At 44.7% G+C, this 23,316-nt stretch overlaps 1 protein-coding gene across 2 annotated transcripts in view; it reads left to right on the top strand.

Annotated features, from left to right (window-relative positions):
- LOC147019717 (cofilin-2-like) overlaps nucleotides 1-16,803 on the top strand; it is an 85,440-nt gene extending 68,637 nt beyond the window's left edge. For both annotated transcript variants that reach the window (XM_085894383.1, XM_085894385.1), the window contains one exon: nucleotides 15,979-16,803. In XM_085894383.1, the coding sequence (XP_085750509.1) occupies nucleotides 15,979-16,088 (110 nt within the window). In that variant the 3' untranslated portion in view covers nucleotides 16,089-16,803. The remainder of the gene's footprint in view (nucleotides 1-15,978) is intronic.
- The last annotated feature ends 6,513 nt before the right edge of the window (nucleotides 16,804-23,316 follow it).

Here is a 23,316-nt window from a genome sequence, read left to right as displayed (position 1 = left end):
AAGGCCAATGGGACGACCACGTACCTCGTGGTTGCAGCAGGTGTTAAAAACCTGTTGTGTTTTAATCCCTTCGCCTGAATTTTTCATGAGCTACGCATGAGAATGTGCTTGCGAACACCGGTTCGAATCCGGATGTTGGAAAGCAAGTGTTTTGGCAGAAAGGCTTGATTATGGAGTTGGAAAATGAAGGTTTGGGAGTTGGGTTTGAATGAAAACGAAGGTTTACAAATGAAGAGTACAATGGGGAAAGTTCTACCTACAATCATTGACCCCATAAGGCGGCCCTTATAGATGTCGCATTTTTCTCCTCGAGCCACTGATGTAACTCTATATTTTCGCCAAATATCATAAATAACCTTTCTCTGCATCCAGTGCGTGAATGATCACCTCCCATTACAAGCCCTGTGGAGTTTCTCACGCACCGTTTTTAATGAGCTCAAAAGGCAAATGATGACTTGTCTCAGCAAAAAAAAAACCGTGATTCGTCGATATGACATCCCGCCTCGGATGACATATCCCTTAGATAAGGGAATCGGAACAATAGGTTGCCTGCGATTGATACAAACCCATGATTGTAGAACCTGCAATGTTGGAGGGTTTATTGTATATTGGCGTTTCCTTTCCCCTACCCCTAAAACACAAAAACCATGTAACCTTAAGAAAAATTATATGAAGATATCTTAATTAAGACATGCACACATTTATGATGACATTTAATTCTACACATTTTGTATTTTACAGATGTCTGAATGAGAAGCAGTGAACTCAAATATGGACAATGATAGCAGTGCCGATGAATAGCTTACCCTTCCACCACCAAAACTTATGAAAATAGAATGGGAGAAATGTGTAATTTGCCAAAGAAACACAGGAGCAATCTGAGAAAAGCCGAAGATGAAGGAATTGCAAAGTTTACGTCTGCTGAAAAATACTGAAATTACGCAACTTGCATCTTCAGAATTTTAATGAAACATTGCATACCATGGACATCTTTAGCACCGTGCATGCTACCAATCTTGGACCAGCTCACATAATCTCAAATATGTCAGTGCTGATCGACATATATTTTATGGCCTACTTATTGTTGCTAAATCCCGAGGTGTCATCCTCAAAGAAGTCCTTGCACATGAGCTATCATCCATGCATTTGCTTAGGTCTGAAACTATCCGAGTCTGAAAAAAAGGGCAGACTTATTGCCGAGACTTCCCTTGAGCCAATATCCACTCCGCACTGTCATTGTCACAGATGCTGTAGCCATGATCCAAATGGTCAAGTCTGGTGGTGCTAAGACATTTGGACAGCTGTCAACAAATATGATGACACATGAGCACCATTTGGGGAGAATGGCTGCAATCGGGTTGACATGGTATTTGACTGCTATGACTGATATTACTCCATCAAGGCAGGAGAGCATACACGACGATGGTTTAGGGGTAGTAGAAAGGAAACGCATATATTTCTTTAAATGCCATAAATTCAACACTGTTTGCTTTCTTGAAAATTAGGGATATGTAGTTAGCAGCTCTGTCTGTTATCATCGTTAACCCTGTGGTTCATCCATGTGCATGGCCATCAAATTATATTTAAATAAACAAAACGGAGTTGTTTTAAATGTAATTTTAGGGTCAGGTATGGGAGCATGTGCCAGAACAGCGCGTCGCTGCGTCCACTTTCCGCCGGTACTCCAGGGACCTCCGCCTGGCCATCCCCCAGGCAGATGCCAGGCCCATCCCCATCTCTTTGAGAAGATGGTCAACCTGCTGCAACCACGAGGCATGTGGTCGGCCCACTGGCCTCCTCCACTCATAAGACTCCCTCGCTGAGAGAATCTGGTGAGCAGGATCAGCGTCAGGAAAACGCGCCACATGTCCATACAGCCGCAACTGACGCTCACGGACTATGCAGGTAACAAATCTCATCCGAGTCTCTCTCAGCAACCGCTCGTTAGACACAAAATCCGACCAGCGATAGCCAAGGATTCTCCGAAGAGACCCGGTACCAAAGGAATTAAGTCTCCGTCTCAGATCCTTGGTCAGAGTCCAAGTCTCGCATCCATAGAGCAAGACTGGAAGTACCAAGGACCTGAAGACTCGGACTTTCGTCCTCCCGCACAGGTACCGGCAGCACCACACCCCATGATCTAGTGAATCCATGACTCCCCAGGCCCGACCCAGACGTCTATTGACCTCTGACTCACAGCTAGCAGAGACATGAATATCACTGCCAAGGTAAGTGAATCTCTCCACGACCTCAACATCCTCACCACAAACAGACACAGACAGGACAGCAGCATCCAAGATGTCACCAAAAGCCTGGATCTTAGTTTTGACCCAAGAAACCCGTAATCCCTGCGGCTCTGACCCCTCATTCAGCACCTCGAGGGCCCACAAAAGGATATCTGATGTCTCCGCAAAGATGACTGCATCATCTGCAAAATCAAGGTCCGAGATCTTGACATTCCCAAAGGAAGCACCACAGCTTGATCTCTCCGATATCCTCCCTAAAATCCAGTCCATACAAGTGCTGAAAAGTGTGGGGGCCAGTACACACCCCTGACGAACTCCAGTAACAACTGGAAATAAGTCAGAGATTGCACCACCACACTTCACAGCACTCTCAGTACCAGAGTAGAGTTCAGACATCAGATCGATCAGTTTTGGTGGCACCCCACGAAAACCAAGAATCCTCCAGAGGACATCCCGATTCACTGAATCGAACGCTTTACAGAGATCAACATAGGCTGCAAGCAGCCCCTGCCGAAACTCTCGTCTGCGTTCGGTGAGGACACGAAGAGCAAGGATACGGTCAATCGTTGACCTCTTTGGTGTAAAGCCTGACTGCTCTGGACACTGGTGCTCAAGCAGATGGTGGCGAACCCTATCAAGAATTATCTGAGCAAAGACCTTGCCCGGCACTGAGAGCAGCGTCACCCCTCGGTAGTTGTTGCAGTCTTGGCGATCACCCTTCCCTTACCAGAGAGGAACAACAAGGCCCCTCTTCCAATCAGTTGGGATGATGCCTGTGTTCCAGGCAGAGCACAAAACTGCATGCAACGACACGAGTGCAGCATTTCCACCAGCCTTGAGAAGTTCAGCATGGATGCTACAGATCCCTGGAGCTTTGCCCCGTTTCAACCGGTTCACCGCAGCCCGTGTTTCCACAAGCAAAGGTGGACCACAGTTGATTCGGGGTCAGCAACAGGGATTGTAACACCCTTGACGTCCAACTCGACAGCTGGGGGATCAGCCTGGTACAACCGCTCAAAGTTACCGGCCCAGCGGGCCTTCACTTCATACTCTTCTGTCAAGAGCCTATCACTCTCTGCTCTAACTGCAGTGCTCTGAGGGATGGGCTTGGATGAACGCAATGCGCAAATTCCCCTGGAAGCGGGACGAGAATCACCTGTCCACAGGTGATGCTCTACCCCCTCACAGATTCCTCGCACATAGGCCTCCTTGTCCACCCTCAGTGCACGTACAGTTTTACGCATCAGCTCCCCGAACAGCTCAGCTCTGCCATTCAGCCTGGCCCTCCGACTCTGCTCAATGGTATCCAGTGTCCCTTGAGAGACAAAATTCTTCTTTGCCCTGCGGTGAGTTCCAAGACATCCACCGGCAACATCAAGGAGGGTGGTCTTGAAGGCACTCCACAACTCTTCAGGACCCCCCAAAGAACCCAGACCCCCCAAGTGTCCACTCAGCCTGTTCGCAAACTCCTCAGCTACTCTTTCATCCCTGAGCTTGCCAACATCCAGCCGAGGCTGGGATGGTACCATTCTCCAGGATTTAAGGTGCAGCTTTAGAGTTGCAACAACAAGCCTGTGGTCAGTATTGAAGAACTGAGCACTCTGGTAGACCCTGCAGTGCTGGATCATCCTCCAGCGACCGTCAATGAGGACATGGTCAATCCCCTTTGCCGCACTGCCAGAGTTGGAATACCAAGTCCAGCGATGAGCTTGTGGGCGCTGAAACCATGAACCAGCCACCCTAAGTCCATGACTTCTTGCAAAGTCAAGGAACTTAGTGCTATTCTGGTTCATAGTTCCTGACCCATGGGGACCAACACACACCTCATAACCATCCCTATCAGTTCCAGTTGATGCATTGAAATCCCCCAAGACTAGAAGTGTATCTCGTCTGGGGCACTGATCAACCACAGACTCGAGCGTGGCGTAGAATGCATCCTTCACGGTGAGATCACTCGCCTCAGTCGGAGCATATACAGAGACCAGGGAAATGACACCTCAGGAGTGACGAATCCTTAATCTCATAATACACTCGTTGACCGGTGTTACCTCGATTATCATTGGGGTCAGCTTATTGGACACAGCTACAGCAACTCCTTGGGTATGGTAACCATCAGAGTCAGGTCAGGTCAGGTATGGGAGCATGTGCCAGAACAGCGCGTCGCTGCGTCCACTTTCCGCCGGTACTCCAGGGGCCTCCGTCTGGCCATCCCCCAGGCAGATGCCAGGCCCATCCCCATCTCCTTGAGATGATGGTCAACCTGCTGCAACCATGAGGCACGTGGTCGGCCCACTGGCCTCCTCCACTCATGAGACTCCCTCGCTGAGAGAATCTGGTGAGCAGGATCAGCGTCAGGAAAACGAGCCACATGTCCATACAGCCGCAGCTGACGCTCACGGACTATGCAGGTAACAAATCTCATCCGAGTCTCTCTCAGCAACCGCTCGTTGGACACAAAATCCGACCAGCGATAGCCAAGGATTCTCCGAAGAGACCTGGTACCAAAGGAATTAAGTCTCCGTCTCAGATCCTTGGTCAAAGTCCAAGTCTCGCACCCATAGAGCAAGACTGGAAGTACCAAGGACCTGAAGACTCGGACTTTCGTCCTCCCGCACAGGTACCGGCAGCGCCACACCCCATGATCCAGTGAATCCATGACTCCCCAGGCCCGACCCAGACGTCTATTGACCTCCGGCTCACAACCTGCGGAGACATGAATATCACTGCCAAGGTAAGTGAATCTATCCACGACCTCAACATCCTCACCACAAACAGACACAGACAGGACAGCAGCATCCAAGATGTCACCGAAAGCCTGGATCTTTGTTTTGACCCAAGAAATCCGTAATCCCAACGGCTCCGACTCCTCATTCAGCACCTCGAGGGCCCCCAAGAGGATGTCTAAAGTCTCCGCAAAGATGACTGCATCATCTGCAAAATCAAGGTCCGAGATCTTGACATTGCCAAACGATGCACCGCAACTTGATCTCTCCGACATCCTCCCAAAAATCCAGTCCATACAAGTGCTGAAAAGTGTGGGGGCAAGTACACATCCCTGACGAACTCCAGTAACAACTGGAAATAAGTCAGAGATGGTACCACCACACTTCACAGCACTCTCAGTACCAGAGTAGAGTTCAGACATCAGATCGATCAGTTTCGGTGGCACCCCACGAAGACCAAGAATCCTCCAGAGGACATCCCGATTCACTGAATCGAACGCTTTACAGAGATCAACATAGGCTACAAGCAGCCCCTGCCGAAACTCTCGTCTGCGTTCAGTGAGGACACGAAGAGCAAGGATACGGTCAATCGTTGACCTCTTTGGTGTAAAGCCTGACTGCTCTGGACGCTGGTGCTCAAGCAGATGGTGGCGAACCCTATCAAGAATTATCCGAGCAAAGACCTTGCCCGGCACTGAGAGCAGCGTCACCCCTCGGTAGTTGTTGCAGTCTTGGCGATCACCCTTCCCTTTCCAGAGAGGGACAACAAGGCCCCTCTTCCAGTCAGTTGGGATGATGCCTGTGTTCCAGGCAGAGCACAAAACTGCATGCAACGACGCGAGTGCAGCATTTCCACCAGCCTTGAGAAGTTCAGCATGGATGCCACAGATCCCTGGAGCTTTGCCCCGTTTCAACTGGTTCACCGCAGCCCGTGTTTCCACAAGCGATGGTGGACCACAGTTGATTCGAGGGTCAGCAACAGGGATTGTAACACCCTTGACGTCCAACTCGACAGCTGGGGGATCAGCCTGGTACAACCGCTCAAAGTAACCGGCCCAGCGGGCCTTCACTTCAGACTCCTCTGTCAAGAGCCTACCACTCTCTGCTCGAACTGCAGTGCTCCGAGGGATGGGCTTGGATGAACGTAATGCGCGAATTCCCCTGTGAGCGGGACGAGAATCACCTGTCCACAGGTGATGCTCTACCCCCTCACAGATTCCTCGCACATAGGCCTCCTTGTCCACCCTCAGTGCACGTACAGTTTTACGCCTCAGCTCCCTGAACAGCTCAGCTCTGCCCTTCAGCCTGGCCCTGCGACTCTGGTCAATGGTATCCAGTGTCCCTTGAGAGACAAAATTCTTCTTTGCCCTGCGGTGAACTCCAAGGCATCCACCGGCAACATCAAGGACGGTGGTCTTGAAGGTGCTCCACAACTCTTCAGGACCCCCAAAGCACCCAGACCCCCAAGTGTCCACTCAGCCTGTTCGCAAACTCCTCAGCTACTCTCTCATCCCTGAGCTTGGCAACATCCAGCCTAGGCTGGGATGGTACCATTCTCCAGGATTTAAGGTGCAGCTTTAGAGTTGCTACAACAAGCCTGTGGTCAGTATTGAGGAACTGAGCACTCCGGTAGACCCTGCAGTTCTGGATCATCCTCCAACGACCGTCAATGAGGACATGGTCAATCTCCTTTGCCACACCGCCAGCGTTGGAATACCAAGTCCAGCGATGAGCTTGCGGGCGCTGAAACCATGAACCAGCCACCCTAAGTCCATGACTTCTTGCAAAGTCAAGGAACTTAGTGCTATTCTGGTTCATAGTTCCTGACCCATGGGGACCAACACACACCTCATAACCATCCCTATCAGTTCCAGTCGATGCATTGAAATCCCCCAAGACTAGAAGTGTATCTCGTCTGGGGCACTGATCAACCACAGACTCGAGTGTGGCGTAGAATGCATCCTTCACGGTAAGATCACTCGCCTCAGTCGGAGCATAAATAGAGACCAGGGAAATGACACCTAAGTAGTGACGAATCCTTAATCTCATAATACGCTCGTTGACCGGTGTTACCTCAATTATCATTGGGGTCAGCTTATTGGACACAGCTACAGCAACTCCTTGGGTATGGTAACCATCAGAGCGACCAGACCAATAGTAGGTGTAACCACCCACCATTATCTCGCCGCAATCCGGTCTCCGAACCTCAGAGAGAGCTGCAATCCCGATGTCCAAACGCTTGAGCTCAGATGATAACAGAGACAGGTGATCATCCTCTCTTAGGGATAGGACATTCCAGGCACCCACCCGAAGGGACCGCCTCAGGTTAACCCAAGGAGACCGCCGTCTGGTGGACGACACCTCAGCACCACTCCGACACACTCTCCCGCAATCTGACCCAGGGATGTTACCCCGTGGTTTCCCTCCTATCAAAGATTGGACAGGTTCATCAGAGTGACCAGACCAATAGTAGGTGTAACCACCCACCATTATCTCGCCGCAATCCGGTCTCCGAACCTCAGAGAGCTGCAATCCCGATGTAAAAATAAAAAAACAACGCTTGAGCTCAGATGATAACAGAGACAGGTGATCATCCTCTCTTAGGGATTGGACATTCCAGGCACCCACCCGAAGGGACCGCCTCAGGTTAACCCAAAGAGACTGCAGTCTGGTGGACGACACCTCAGCACCACTCCAACACACTCTCCCGCAATCTGACCCAGGGATGTTACCCCGTGGTTTCCCTCCTATCATCAAATATTGGGGGACCCGAAGGCTTTGCCCCAAACCCGTCATCCGGTGAGCTGCCCTGCGAAGGGAAGCTGCACAGGAGGTACTCCCACGGAGTGGGTTTTCAGATTTTTTTGTGTGTTTTGCGAAATGAAGGGTTTTACGGTGGCCGGAGTACAAATCCTGCCACCAACCTCCTAATAAAAAAGTAACCCAACTGCGGGAGGACGTCCGCAGACACAGTTGGGCACTAGATATGGATGGCCGTTAGCTCACAAGGAGCTCCTCCGCCCTTTGACAGGTTTTGTTTTTAATCCTGCTGGGTGTCCATATCCAAACACCCTCCTCACCAGAAAACCTGGTGGGGGAGACGGTTTAGTCGCCGACAACCCGACCATGGATCAGGTTAGTACAGGTTTACATGGTACCTGTAGCAGGTCACAGATCCAATCTGACCTGACACGTAATGTAATTTTGTTTGTTATTAACTTTATATACCATAGCTCATTCAAATATTGACTAAGCAATTGTACAATTCGTATTTTCAAGCAATTTACTCATACAATTAGTCATGGCTAGTAATGATTCTGGCCAATGCGAGTAAACAAGAACAAAAAAAATTGTGATTTATTTTTATAATTTTTTTTTTTCAGGATTTCCATCTTTGCTGTCAACCCCCCTCTTGGAAAATTTGCTGTAAAATTTTACTATGACCCGTACTAAACTATACATCATGGCTGGAAATGTTCCATATGCATCCCCGAAGTTGCCTGAAGTGGCAATCTACCGTGTAGTGGGTGTTGAATGAAACCCATCATCTTGGCCGCTTTTGAAAATTGGCTCTTAGTTTAGTCTGTATGTTCTTTTAGCCGTGTCTCGCGTAGCGAACGCTGGCTCTAAGAGAGCTCTGTGTTGTTATTCTTCTTCTTCTTCTTCTTGTTCTTCTTCTTGTTCTTGTTCTTCTGGTGAAGACAAAACCTTTAGGACTCGGCTCTTTTATATACAGGATCCGGATCTCCTTAAATACTAAAACACCTCTACACATCCTCACATTGAGGGTTCCTTTTGAGAGCGTCTATAATGAACTTTTAAATATATTCGGACATTTGCTTTAAAGTTTCGAAAAGTTCACGTTGCTATTTAAAGATTATTCCATTTAATGTGTTGTAATTTCGTAAATACACTATTTTCTCGTCATGAAGGAGGAGCCTCCATGACGGCTCTCCTTCTTCTTCTTCTTCTACTTCTTCTTCTTCTTCTGGTGAAGACAAAACCTTTAGGACGCGGCTCTTGGACACATTTGTCCTTGTTTTGCAAAGACTGCTGGGCCGACAACCACCTCATTTGGCACACAGTCTGGCCTGGCGATTGTCCTAAGGGTATTTTCATCCACTACCTCAGCCTTTAAAGACCCTGAATACCCTTCAGACCCTTTCAACACTTTAGACACCTTGAGATCCCTTTTCCCTTTCGACGTTTTATCCCCTTTGGGTGCCTCGAACCTTTAAAGATTTACACCCCTTAGACCTTAACACCATTTAGATCCCTTTCACCCTTAAGACAGATTGGACAGCTTTGAACCTTGACCTTTCCTACTTTAGAGCTTTAGACCCTTTTTACATGCTTGAGAGATGACCTTTCAACTCCTTAGACATTACTATTTGAGTGTAACGTTTCGAGCAGTGATCTTCGCCCTTGTTTTAAAGAGGGTCCACTTTTGCCGAGACATTAGCATGAGCGGCCACTGCCTGCAGGACTCCATAGTGGCTGCTATTAGGCCCTGCCTCCACCGACTCCTCTTCTTTGTGGTTAACTGGGCTGCAAGTGTAATTATTTGTATACTGCAACCATATTCTGATGTAGTTATGTTACTTTTATGCTTCACATTGCAACACTCATTTGATAACATTTATGGTGGGTTATAATGGGGTGTTTTCATATTTGTGTATTATCGGCTGCACGTCAGGTGCCGCAATTTAGGCCACCAGTGGCTCACGACCCGTGCAATTAAGAACGGCTTTAGAGTGTTTGGAGTTAGACCATCCATAACCTTTTAAGCACACACCACACAAGCATCTATACTCTATGGTCTTGCAAAACAGAAGATACTTTGTTTTTCTTTTTTTCAGCAAGTAATGTGCAAACTTGACACTCACAGAGGGTGGTGGGTACTCTGCCATCTAATATATAAATAAGAACATTTGTTACTTGTGAAAATCGAAGATTTTCAAATATATTAGTTTGTCAACTTTGTTACTTGGAAAAATAAAAAAATTTAAAATAAAAATTTTGCCAAGCAGCTGTAGCATTTGTCTGTCGCACGATTTTTGGCCACAGTTTTCAAGTAATCGTTCTGAAATTTTTTTATGTGTAGGTGACTGGCTAAGGACAGCAACACATTTTGGAGAAGATCCGAATCCATATCCGGATACTATAAAAAAAATTTTCAAGTGATTCTTCACCATTGTAGTGGGGCAACTTAGCATAACAATTGTGCATTTTGTGAGGAAAGCATCAAATTTGGCACACTAGTAGCCTATCATATTATGAACAGATTTGGATATTGGGCCATCTCAAAATTTTTGATGGCAGTGGAAAATGGCTGTCACAGCCATCAGCAGCTGAATTTGAGATGGCCCAATATCCAAATCTGTTCATAATATGATTGGCTACGAGTGTGCCAAATTTGGTGCTTTCCTCACAAAATGCACAATTGTTATGCTATATTTAGCTAAGTTGCCCCACTATTGAGAGATGGGGCCAAAAACGATATACAGCATAATATCTCAAAAGGTTATGGATGGTTTCTACCAAAACTTGGTGGACATGTTGGAAGTGCCACTTGGAAGAATTGATTCGATTTTGGTGAAGGGTCCATATCCAGATCTGAGAATTAAAGTGATTCTTCACCATTGAGATAGGGCCAAAAACTATGTACTGTATTGCATGATATCTCCAAAAGTTGTGTACAAGTTATGACAAAACTTGGTGGATGAGTTGGTTATATTAGGTGACAAGAACAAACCCATTCGATTTTGGCTAAGGTGTGGATTCAGATCTCACCTTTCAGTGGGATACAAAATGTGAACTGTGCAGCTTGGTGGAGGTGTGTGCTCTACCGGGTGTTACGTTTTGGTGTCAGTGATTTTTATATATATATATATATATATATATATATATATATATATATATATATATATATATATTGTTGTGGTTACCAAATTCGCAAACCACCATTCAGGTCCCTTAGGTGAGGTATCTCGGTAAGTGCATGTGTAGTTAGGCCCAAACCCGTTGTCTAGTGGGAATACATGTCATTTATGCGAGCTGCGACTCTTCAGGATAGCCGTTTTTCTTTTACTATCTTTATTTTGGACCAACCGCCATGATTACCACCACAACCACAACATCAACCACCAACCACAACGCCGCTTCACCACAACCGCCACGACCTTCACGTCACACCTCGCAACCGTAGCATCGCCACCGTTCTTGCCCCGCTGTGGGTACCGGTGTTGGACTCGTGCAGGGCGCGCGTCGAACAGCGTGTACAAAATCACGGATTTTGTGCTTCAAAAACGGATCAAAAACGACACACGCCCACTTTTTGCCGTCCAATCGGTGAGCGAGGGGCGATTTGGCCCCGCCTCCAGGACGATCGATATATGCAAATTTGTGGATCAAAAGCCTTCACGCCCACTTTTTCTCGGGCCAATGGGGAGCGAGGTGAAAGGTCAAAGGGAGGGGGTCAAAGGCGAAGCTACGGGGGGATAAAAGGACCGTGTTCGTCAGTCAGAGCCGTGTGGAAGTCTGGAGCCCGAAGCCTGCAGTAGCTGGAGAAGCTGAAGAGAGTCGAACGAGGAGAGCCCAAAGAAGAGTCCAGGGTGGAGAGTCCAGAGGCGGAGAGGCGGCAGCGGCGAAGGCAGACGAGGGGGTGCTCGCGACGGTGCCGGGAGCTGCACGCCCGAGTAAGGCCGGCAGCGCGACCTGGCCGAGGTGGAGACGCACACCAGGGATAATAAAGATCCTCTATACCCCGAGCATCAGCAACCCCCTCCTGTTTCCCCCCGCGCTGAGATAGTGCGACCAAGGGGGCCCCTTTCCCACCCCCTGCCAGACACTGTCCGCGAGGTCCGCGGAGTTGAGGTGCCATCGCCGCTCCGCGTCTCATCACCAGACGGGTAGGCGCGACCCGGTCTCGGCCTCAGGCCCGCCTCATCCTTGAGGGTATTCTTTCCTTGGTTTTGGGTATGTGTTGTCGGCGCCGTCTGTGAGGTAGAATTGTATAAGTGTTGCCGTGTGCTCGGTAGTCGGTATTAGCTCTGCATTGTTTTCGCTTTTATATTTGCTTTTTGTGTAAATGGAATTGTGTTTTTTCTGTGTGCATTTGGTGGAATTGTATTTGTGTGCTTCCCGTGTGCCGCGAATAAATGTGCTTTATTGTTGAACTGTTTCCCGCTTCGCTTCGTCATTTCTCCCATTGAACCCTCATCTTGCTTCACGTAAAGGGTTGGTAGTGGGCTGAGTACGCCCGATAATTAATCGAACCGTCGAGGTCGACGATAACACCGCTCGGTTATTCTGATAGTACGGAACGGGTCGCTTAAGTGGCCCGTGTCCGAAGTCGACCTGCGGCGAGGTGCGATCGCCCGGTCTACCCTCCGCGTGGGTACTTAGGTAGGTCGAATTTGGCGAGCAACCCTATCCCACGCGGGGCTGATTGGCTCGATCGCGGTGAGACCGAAAGGTCCACCCGTGACTGGTTCCCGGCGTTAGTCCGAGAGGGTCACGACTGGATTGTCCGTCCGGTGGGCGACGTGCCGCGATTCGAGTTACGTGGCCGTCAGCACGCCGGCGGGCGCGAATACTGCAACAATATATATATAAATATATATATATATATATATATATATATATATATGTATATGTATATATATATATATGTATATATATATATATATATATATATATATAATTATTTTTTAGGTCATCTCTAACATCTCAGTGGAGATGACCTAATAATAACAGTCTCGAAGTCTGTCCGTCCGTCCGTCCGTCCACAATCAAATCGAATGGAGACAAATAAGCAATAGTAGAATGGATAGAGGTCGATGAGGCGTGCACAACGATATAACTTTCAAGGTCGTTAAATGTCGAGGTCAACGTCACGAGGCTGTCAAAGTTGTGAAAATCGTCGATTTAAAATCGTATCTCCTCCCTCATTTATCCAGAGAGATCAAATGTTATTCATGATTCAGATACTATGGACTATGATCAAGAACAACACAAGCCATTTTTTTGAAATTTGCTCTCGTTCCGATTTTATAGCCCTTCAAACTTCGCTCTGATTCCCCGTATGGGCCGTTCATAAAGTACGTACATACAAAAAAATAGTATTAAAAAATTAAGAACCGGAACTCTCCGAGACAAATATTACATTTGAAGCTTTTGTCAGATTTAACTAAAACAATGGAACACAAGTTTATATGCACACTTCCTATTATTATACAAATATTACATTTGAATATATATTATTATACAAATATTACATTTGAATATTTGTATACATAATATACAAATATTACATTTGAAGCTTTTGTCAGATTTAACTAAAACAATGGAACACAAGTTTATATGCACACTTCCTTTCATTTATGACATTGACATTGTCTTGAATGTCAATTTGTACTTTTATTTTCATAAATGACGTGCTGTGATATTAAAAGAAAAAGGTTAATTACACCGCGAAGGGACTGCATCGTCATGACTTACAAACATCGGTTCATAAGGAACTGCTGGCTTGCAAGCGATTAGCGATGTATGAGGGGGGTGGGTGGGCACTCCCGCTCGGGGCTATTTTTTAATTGTTATTATTATTATTATTATTATTATCATTTTATTATTTAATTCTTTCATTATTCTGTCAGCTTGTTACTTGTGAAAAATCGAAGATGATTTTTTTCAAGTACTGTGTATTGGTTGGTCATTATTATGACGAAAATTGAAAATTTCCATCATGTGTCGGTTTGTCTCGTTTGTATGTCTGTGAGTGCGATAACTCGCAACCGCTTTCAGATATCTTCGTCAAACATTACCAGAGGATTTCGAAGGGCAAAAGTGAGGCTGTTTGTTTGTTGACTGTATTGGTCAAAAGGTAGTAAACACAGGCCAAATTTCTAAGTCAATTTTCATCCGATTGGCTTGATTTGAAGAGTTGCATATTTGGTCATTGAATTCAACCACCAACTTTTTTGAGGTCAACATAGGCCAAAGGTCAACAACTTTGGTGAGATTTCCAAAATCCTCGATTTTCATCTCCTCGACTTGAAATTTGAAAACGATTTGCATATTTGGTTCTTGAATTCAACCACCAATTACTTTTAAGGTCAAATTTGTTTTATGGATTTTGTAAGTATAGTGCTATGCGTGACATCTTTCTTGTTTTTATTGTTGGTTGTGAGTGTGATGACTTGCGAACACTTTCAGCCATCTTTGTCAAACTTTACCAGAGGATCCTGAAGGACGAAAGTGAGGCTGTCAATGTTTTTTGACTGACTATATGTCAAAGGTCAAGGTAGTGGTGATGTCATTTGTCTAAAACAGATCGGACAAAAGTGTTTGTGCTTCATGATGTCAAACTTGACACAAATGAGTTGTAAAACATCACATACAAATTCCGAGCAGATTTGATAATCCAATCGTTATTAAAATACAAGATTTCTCGGGGCTTGGGGACAGGTGATGCATTTCCAAAATGGCAGCAATCCGTTAACGTCCAACATCATTTCCATGGCAACAAAATCACCCATGTTAAAGTATAGGGGTTTTTTTGTTTTGTTTTTTAGGAACAAAAAAAACCGATAACTCAAACACTTCAAGATACAGGTATCAAATTGCAACCATGTTCAAAGGTTAAGCTGACAGTGGTGTCAATCTGCATGATTTTCATCATACCTGTCTGGCTACCTTCTGCCTGATGCCTTCTTGTTCTGTCTGTCTGTCAATTGCCGACGGCACAATTTTAAACCGACCTTCACAAAGCTTCACCAAATGGTAGTTGGTCATAAGTAAGAGCCGATTTGATTGAGGTTAAAAGGTCAACATAGGCCAAAGCTCAACAACTTTGTCGTATTTCTAAAATCATCAATTTCAATCCGATTGACTTGAAATTTGAAGAAAATTGGCTCATCCGGTTAGTTGATTTAACTACCAATTTTTAGATCCTCGTGGAGGATCTCTAAGTCTTACTCACGTTGTTGTTCTTGTGGACTTTTTTGTTTCACAGCCTACAGTTTTCATCGAAACTTCCTGAAACTTGGCATATATATATATATATATATATATATATATATATATATATATATATATATATATATATATATATATATATATATATATATATATATATATATATATATATATATATATATATATATATATATATATATATATATATATATATATATATATATATATATATATATATATATATATATATATATATATGTATGTAAAAATACCCTGCGCAGACAGGAACCATCTCCGATTTTGAAAATTCCTCATAGAAAAAAAAAGTTATGACGTCAAAATATCTCCGCTAATGGAAATCGACAAAAAATTATCTCTGAAACTAGGCAAGCTTTTTGAATTCTGTTTGCGGGAATCGAACAGGGCATTAGCAGAGATGAATTACCTGACATATGATGCATCACTATGACGTCATTTCAATTTTAATGATGTCATTCCTATTTTTTGACTTTTGTTTCACAATCCAGAGTTTTCATCGGATCTTTGTGAAACTTGCCATGTATATGCAAAAAGCCCACACGCAGGCAGTAACCATCTCCAATTTTGGAAATTCTTCCCAGAAAAAAAGTTGACGTCATAATATTGCCGCTAATCAAAATCGCCTATACCATTATCTCCGAAACTAGGCAAGCTGTTTGAATTTTGTTTGCAGGAATCAAGCCGGGCGTTAGCACTGATAATTTATCACAAACCTGATACATCACAATGATGTTATATTCGTTTTTATGATGTCATGAAGAGGACGAGGATCTTGGCTCATTTGAGCTTGTTGAGTTCAATTTTGGATAAGTTTCTGAAATTGTCAATTTTCATCTCATTGACTTGAAATTTGAAGTGTATTTGCATATCTGGTCACTGTTTAATCAGCAATTATTTTTATGGTCAAATTTGTTTTAGGGATTTTGCAAGTCCGACGTATGTTATTGGTTTGTTAAAAAGTGTTCTTACCTTGAACTCCGCTTTTTGCACAGGTATCAAGCATGAGTGGCAGGTGAACGGCCTGGAAGATATAAAGGATCGTAAGAGTTTGGCTGAGAAGCTTGGGAATGCAGTAATTGCTTTGGAAGGCAAGCCACTTTGAAAGACTGTTCAGTTTTCTTTGTGTGACTTCGCACTGTTTCTGCTTTGTTTCTCCACCTACTCCCTTGCCCCCCCCAACAAAAAATGAATAAATTAATATACATAATGTACAATGTGTCAGCTTCTTTCCCTGCCCCCGCCCCGGGCCGCACTGAATTGCAGGGTTTTTTATTATTATTATTATTACAAAGTGGATATGGTCGGGACGTTGTGACTGGCCAAATTTAAATTTGAGGAGATACAATCTTGTACTCTCGCTATGATTTTGTTTTGAGATATGAATGGGGGGGGGGAAATGGAGGCAGGATGGGTAGTGCTAAATGTTGTGGAGTGCTTAAGATTTGTCGAGCTGTTTAGTTTGGCTATACAGTTGTCATTCTTGGGGTGGGGAGGAATGAACTTTGATGGATTTGCTGGAGTTGCCTAAATAGTTGTGCTTTTTGAAGTCTTGTGATTTAAAGTTTGGCACATCTGATGTTACTTTTGGGGGGGAAAGGGGAGCGAGGAGAATGCAGGAGCTAGGAGGTGCACTGCTTTATAATTTTCCATCATGTTTGTGTCAACCTTGTAAAGCTGTCCCTGACAATAAAAAAAAAAGTTATTGCTGCTGTTTGTGGAAACTCCACTGTTTTTGTTAAGGTAGAGTGCACATGTTCATACTTTTTTTGTTTGTTTGTTTTTCAAATAAAGGGCAGATGTGGTATAGTTGTCTTCAAGTTGGGAATTTCGTTTCTATTTTATTTATTTTGGAGATTCTTTTGTAGTGTGCTCAGACTTCGAAGCAAATGGAGTTTGATTGGTTGTCATGATTCTGTTTGTTTGGTGCAGACCTTCAAATTTAAAGCCAACTTGCGCTACAGTGAACCTTGCTGTGATAACTATGCAGGAATGTGGGCACAGAATGAGGTTGCCACGTGCATGCATTCAATTTGTAGATCCAAGATTTCACTCGGCCTCAAGCATGTTCAACAGTTTTAAGACTCTCTCAGCTTGTCTGAAATGTAACATTTCAAGAAAGCTTCTTGTAAGAAACTCATGTAAAAGGGTCTAAGTTGTTGCATCAGAGGGGAAATTCATGGCATTTGACCTTGACACCAGTTGAAGTGCTGCTCATTGGTATTTGACATAACATTTGTCATGACTGATGCTGCAGAGCTGTGAAGGTATGTTTTTCTGCTGCAATGTCAGTCTTTGTATCTCACCACTTCGACTCAACTTGTGTTGTGGAGACCTTCATTATGATCATGATCTGGACAGTTCTGGGGTTCCTGGATGGGGGAGGTGTTAGTTCCTGGAAATTCAAATCGCTTTATTGTCTCCAATAAGTCACAATGGGACTATTCAACGTTCTGTGTTCCTTGGGCATCCCAATATAATACGGTACCAGTTTTGTTGCAGAAATACTGATGTAGTGCACTGATTCGTTACGACTTAACATTGATCTCAGGTTCATCCATGGAGCTCTATATAAACCCGAGAGTGTGCTCTTTTCCGTAACGCTGTGCCGACAAGGGGACTTGGCCGCCATTACCAAAACGGGCAAAAATCTCAGATTGCACTGCCTCACCGTTTCTGTGGATCTGACGTGCAACGGCACTTCCTGTACATTTTGAAAGTCGTAAAACCTGAAACAAAACTGTCAACGATACACAGAAAAATAACTAAAACTTGTACCTGATTATAAAAATCTAAACATCAGCTAACCAAAACGATTTTGTTTATTGGGCAGTAATAGGCCTTTTTCTTATTCGAAGTATTACACACGGACTGTGAACGGGGTATTTTGTGATCGGATCACTGAGGTCGCATGAACGAACAACGGGTATTGATAGCAATGTTGTGACTGTTTAAAAGTGTGACAATGCTTTGCCTTTGTTTCCTGATCCTCGTTTGATTATAATGAGCGGTGTCCCGTGATGCCTGTGGATTGTGTGAATAAAATTTTACAGATGATGATTACAGTAATATTTTTGTGTACTTCAGCTTGGGATGATTTTTTTCTTTTTGGGAGGGGGGGGGCATATAAATGATCAAAAGCCATTCAAGAAACCTTTTTCCTTGGATTATACAGCCATACAAAATTGATCATGGTAGTGGAATTCGGCAGTTGTGTTTTTGTTGCATTAGACTCACTACGATGTCGAAGTAATGCTCATGTTTCTGGGCCAGGAAGGTAAGAAAAATACTAATATATTTCATATTTATATTTTCTAATTGGTAAACAAACATGTTAATTAGTATGCAAATTATTTCGCTCGTATTTACCAATACGAGTGAAATAATGTGCTGTGCCATACTCTCGTCGTGTACATCGCCATCTAAACACGGTGAGTGTAGGCACATCCAGGTATTTCCTCAATCAAGTTGCCCGTTTTGGTGATGGCGGTGGGTTGTACATGGTGGCGCACAGCAGGGTTACGTGCATGGTATAGGGACAAAACACTCGTTCTTATATACAGCTCTTTGGGTTCATCATATAACTTGTACATAAATTGCCTGCATGATGACAGTAGATCGTCGTGTTCATATGAATTGGTGGTTGGTCGACTGGATAAATAAATAGAACTGGGAGACGGGAGGAAACCGTTTGGCTTGCATCTGTGCTCGGTTTACATTTAATCTATCAGTTTCTTTACCACGGTGGAGGTGGAATAGAATAGAATAGTGTGGGGCACAGACATCACCATTGTTTTTTTTGTTTGTTTGGTTTTTTGAGGGGGTGGGGGGAGGGTGAAGGGGGTTATTGGGCGAGGAATGAACAAACTGCATTCGCATTTTAATGACTCTCAGACATTGCAATCACTCATCCATACCAAAGTTACCTACCAGTCCTGTCAATACCCATGCACCCCTTTATCTCCAATGCTTTTGCACCTATCTAATTCCATTTTAAACTTGCCTGTTTCTGCTGCCACTACCTTTCCAGGGAGAGCATTCCATGCATTAACTCCTCTTTGAAACCCCTGCCTTTGTCCTTACTCCCAGGCTCGACCCTCTGATCACAGTCTATTCTCCTGAAAAAATGATTCTGCATTTACTTTCTTTACACCTTTCATTTTTTAAATATCTATCGGATCCCCTTTGAACTCCCTCCTTGCCGAGGCCGTTGTGGTCGAGCAGCTTGCTTTCTCAACATGGAAAGCTAACCTGACAGTGTAAATTCAGCTCATTGTCAGGTTTGCATCAAATGTCCATACTGAGGTATGCCAGAAAACACTTTTGCAAACCTCAAGGCTGAACTCTCCAACCGGTTTTCTTCCAAGTCATGGTGGTGCCTTGTTTGTCAAGTCTATCTCTGGTGTATGCTCTTTCATCCGCTTCCTCACTTCAAGCGGCATTACTGCAGACTCTCCCCGAGATGAAGCAGAATATCTAAACTCTGCCTCCAAATCTTGTGTATCCAATCCTGCTCTGTCCCCATACTCCCTTGTACCTACTGTCAATTGGACTGTCCTCACCCAAGAAGGTAGAGAAAGTTCTGTTTGGCCCAGATGTCCTGTTCTTAAATACTCTGCTGCCGTTTTTGCTTCTTACCCGATTCATTCTGTCCTTTCCCTGCCTCCTATCAGCCTGCAAGGGTCCAAAAATGGGTTCTATCAACTACAGACCAGTGAACTTCCAATTGCAAGCAAATCATGGAATCCATCCTTTCTGCTGATGTTGAGCATTTCCTGTTTTGATAAAGCATGATCTCTAATAATCAGTTTGGATTCAGTCCTGGGCACTCAACTCTGGACAATGCTGCTCCTCTCCCAGCAATGGTTGGAGGCCCTAAATCAGCCAAGAGGTCAGGACCATCTGCTTGGAAGATTTTGGGCCTTTGACAGTTTGGGTTGCCAAGCTTCTCTGTTTATGGCATTCAAGGCTGCCTTCATTCCTGGATTCTGATTTTCTCCACTCATGCAGTCTGTCGCCCTCTCCCAATTAAGAATGAAGTTCCTTGAGGCAGTGTTGAGTCCATTCTTGTTCATCTACGAGGTCTGATAAAGTTCCAGGATTAGAACTGGAGAAGATTTTATTGGAAACGTACCATTTATGTTTCGTGGTTACTTTCAATTTAATCTCATTGGGAGTTTGCCCACACTTACCAACGGTGCTGCCATGCTTCAAAACGCTCTTGGAAGTCATCTGAAAGGCCATTTAGCTCATTTGGTCATGGCTTTCTGGATCTCTTCTGTTGATGCAAAATGAGTTTATTTCATTTGAGTTTCAGACCTTGGTCACATCGAACCAACACTTTCACCCTTTTGACATTTTTGTCCGTTTTGGCAATCGATGGGCTTTCCTGACCATGCATCATCATTCGCATCCATTCTCCCTTCTGCAAACTTCACTGCCCACTCAAACACACGTGATGTTGACCTTGCATCTTCCCCATACACCAGTTTCAAGCCTTCAACTTATCAAAAATGTCCGTGCCACTTTCATTTAGTTTTACCAAAAGCTTGATTCTGTTCCATAAATTTGTCCATCTTTAGAACCTGATTGCAACGCTTATTATTTAAACAACTGATCGATACAACAGGGAGCAGTACTGACAGGAAGATTACAATGTACGTCCATTGACGAAACCCAAGCCAGGTGTGCTGCCACCTGTGGAGAAAAATATATTGGTCCTGGAACTTTGTCACACCCTGTATATCGATGACCTCTGATTCTCTGGAAATCCCACTTCCTCATTGTCACACAGTACCCCCACTCCACTGCTTGACAGACTGTAGCTGCATCATTCTTGATCTTACATTGATGGAACATGTCCTTCAAGCCTGGAAAAATGTCTCACCTTGTCGCTCCAGAAGGATTGTCAAACTAACCCACCTGTCTAATTGCATGATCAACCACTGGAAGAGGTTCTGTTTCTTGAAGTAGGCTTCACCGTCAACCATGACCTCTGTTCGGCCAACCATATAGCAAAGCTGACCTCCAAAGCAGCCATAGAATATCAATCCAAGTCTTTCTTTGGAAAACCAGAGCTACAGTCCACAAGGCTTTTGTCCAGCTCGATGGAGTACAAGTGATTGTGAGGTGAAACATTGACTGCCACCCAAGTGTTTGGAATTGTGCTCTGAGATTGGAAGCAATTTCAACCACATGCGGTGGCATAACAGTTGGAGCACACACTGAGTATGGGAGGTCCAAGTCATAATTAAGACTAAAAATGGTATGTGCTGCTTCCTTTGTTTGATGTTCAGGATTTAAAATAAAAGATGAGAACATAGACCATAGCTAAGTGACTTGTGCAGGCTTGATGGGCCTAATCACTTCCTGTGTTGAAGTTCCTTGGAGGGGAACTCAAGTACATCAAGTCTTGAGTGAAAGGACGTGTGGTAGTTTGTAGCTTAACAGAAAGGTCTGCAGAGGAAGCGAAGGCTTTCAAAGTGAGGATGAAAGATTTAAAGCTGAAAATGCAAGGTTGGAGGATAAAAATCTTGAAGGTTGGAAGAGATATTGGCAGGCTCAAAGCTGAAAGGATAGGAGGCAAGAAGGCTCAAGGCCAAAGTGGAATTGAAATGTTTTCAGGAAGAGAATGCCCAAGCAGGTCACCTGGATAATCTAAAATAAAGAGCTTATGTGGCTGGAGCTGTCACACTGACCAATTGGGTGTACTCGTTTTTCCCAGCATCCTTCTTTGAAGGTAGGTTGAGATGGCCATGAGATAAACCATTAAGAAGGAAAATGATTATCTGTTACAGATTGGGGATTCGAGGCTGGCCATGAGGGGAAGCACTCAAGTTCCTCCGGGATAACTCCACGTGCTGGCGGGTTGCTAAGCAATCCTGGTAGGGTTTCACTACTTTGCGTGGTACCTTACCTGTGGATGAACCCTCCAAGGGGTATCTTGTGCACTCACACACTGCGATTACTGCTGAGCGATACAGTGAGTGTGTGCTTGATAAAAAAGAAGAGGAAATCACATGGAGTGGAACCTCTTGGTCACTAATGATTCTGCTGGACCAATGGAGGAAAGGACATGAACTGGTATGAAACATCTCAAACCTTAAGCACATTTATTTAATCAACACACACATTTGCAATTACTCTTGAAGGACACATTTATTCACAATCCAACAGAGCACATTAATTTTCCTTCAAATCGAGCACAATGATAGATATTTTCAATGAAAGCAATGGAAGCACATTCCAACGATACATGAGGAAAGTAATTACTTTAACACTTATAGAAAGAACCCACTTAAAATCTTATCTATTGCTACACACAAGACATAGTGTGTCATCAATCAACCAGGAAAGACAGGTGAGAGTATGAGAAGGTGTGATCGACTCACCTGATACAGACAGTGTGGGCCTGCATTGGTTCCAATGTGAATGGGAGGGGAGGGGGGTGAGTGTGAAAGGAGGTAACAGGGTATGGGTGTGTTGGTTTGATGTGCATGGATGGTTGAGAACCACAAGTTCAGGGGTTGGTGCAGAGGAGACATACAGACAATCAGCGCTTCAAAGAACCCATTAGCACCTCATTCAGAGATGCGTGAAAGCAATTAAACTCCAGCTTGGGTAGAGTCCAGCAGGCATATAACCTCCTGCTCAGACAAAGCCACACAGCCAGTCGACAATGCACTTGTGCAAAGCTCTGCTCTCGGTGGTGCTGCTTCTGCGTTTGTCAATCTCCCTGGTGTCTCCTGGTGATTCCGTTTCTGGTGGCGTGCACCTGTCTTTTATCTGGTCTGATGCAGGCATGACTGAAATCCCTTCCCACTTGCTCATGGTGTCTCCTCCATTGGTCTATGTTGAAGGTTCGTGTTCTTCCAGATGGTTCTTCAGACAAGCCAGTTGGTTGTCCTTCTGCTGTCTGGGTCCCAGGCTTTGTTCTTTGATTGTTTCTCCTGCTGTCTGGTATAATACATATATAGATACACATTTATATATACCGGGCGTTGTGGCGTGCGCCTGTAATCCGGCGACTCGGAGGCTTGGGTTGGAGGATCGCTTGAGGATGGGAGCTCTGCACTGGGCTGTGCTATGAGAGGGTGCAGGGCAGCCCAGAATCATGGTGAAGCCCAATCCCTGTGTTGGAAGAGGTGACCAGGGTTGCCTCAGGAAGGGCATCTGGTGTAAAACCTGTGCCAAATCAGTATGTGGATCATAACAGATGATCCGCTGTGGCAACCTCAAAAGGGAGCAGCCAAAAGAAGAACAACATTGTTTAACAACAACGTTGAACACTTCACCCTCTATCTCCTGTGTCTCTGTTATTTCTATTTCCTTCG

The sequence above is a fragment of the Eptatretus burgeri genome, chromosome 9 (genome assembly GCF_056783735.1).
Source record: "Eptatretus burgeri isolate ZD-2024b chromosome 9, Ebu_testis_v1, whole genome shotgun sequence".
Taxonomy (NCBI): domain Eukaryota; kingdom Metazoa; phylum Chordata; class Myxini; order Myxiniformes; family Myxinidae; genus Eptatretus; species Eptatretus burgeri.
The sequence above is the reverse complement of the archived record's forward strand: the minus strand, read 5'-3'. Positions and strand labels throughout refer to the sequence as shown.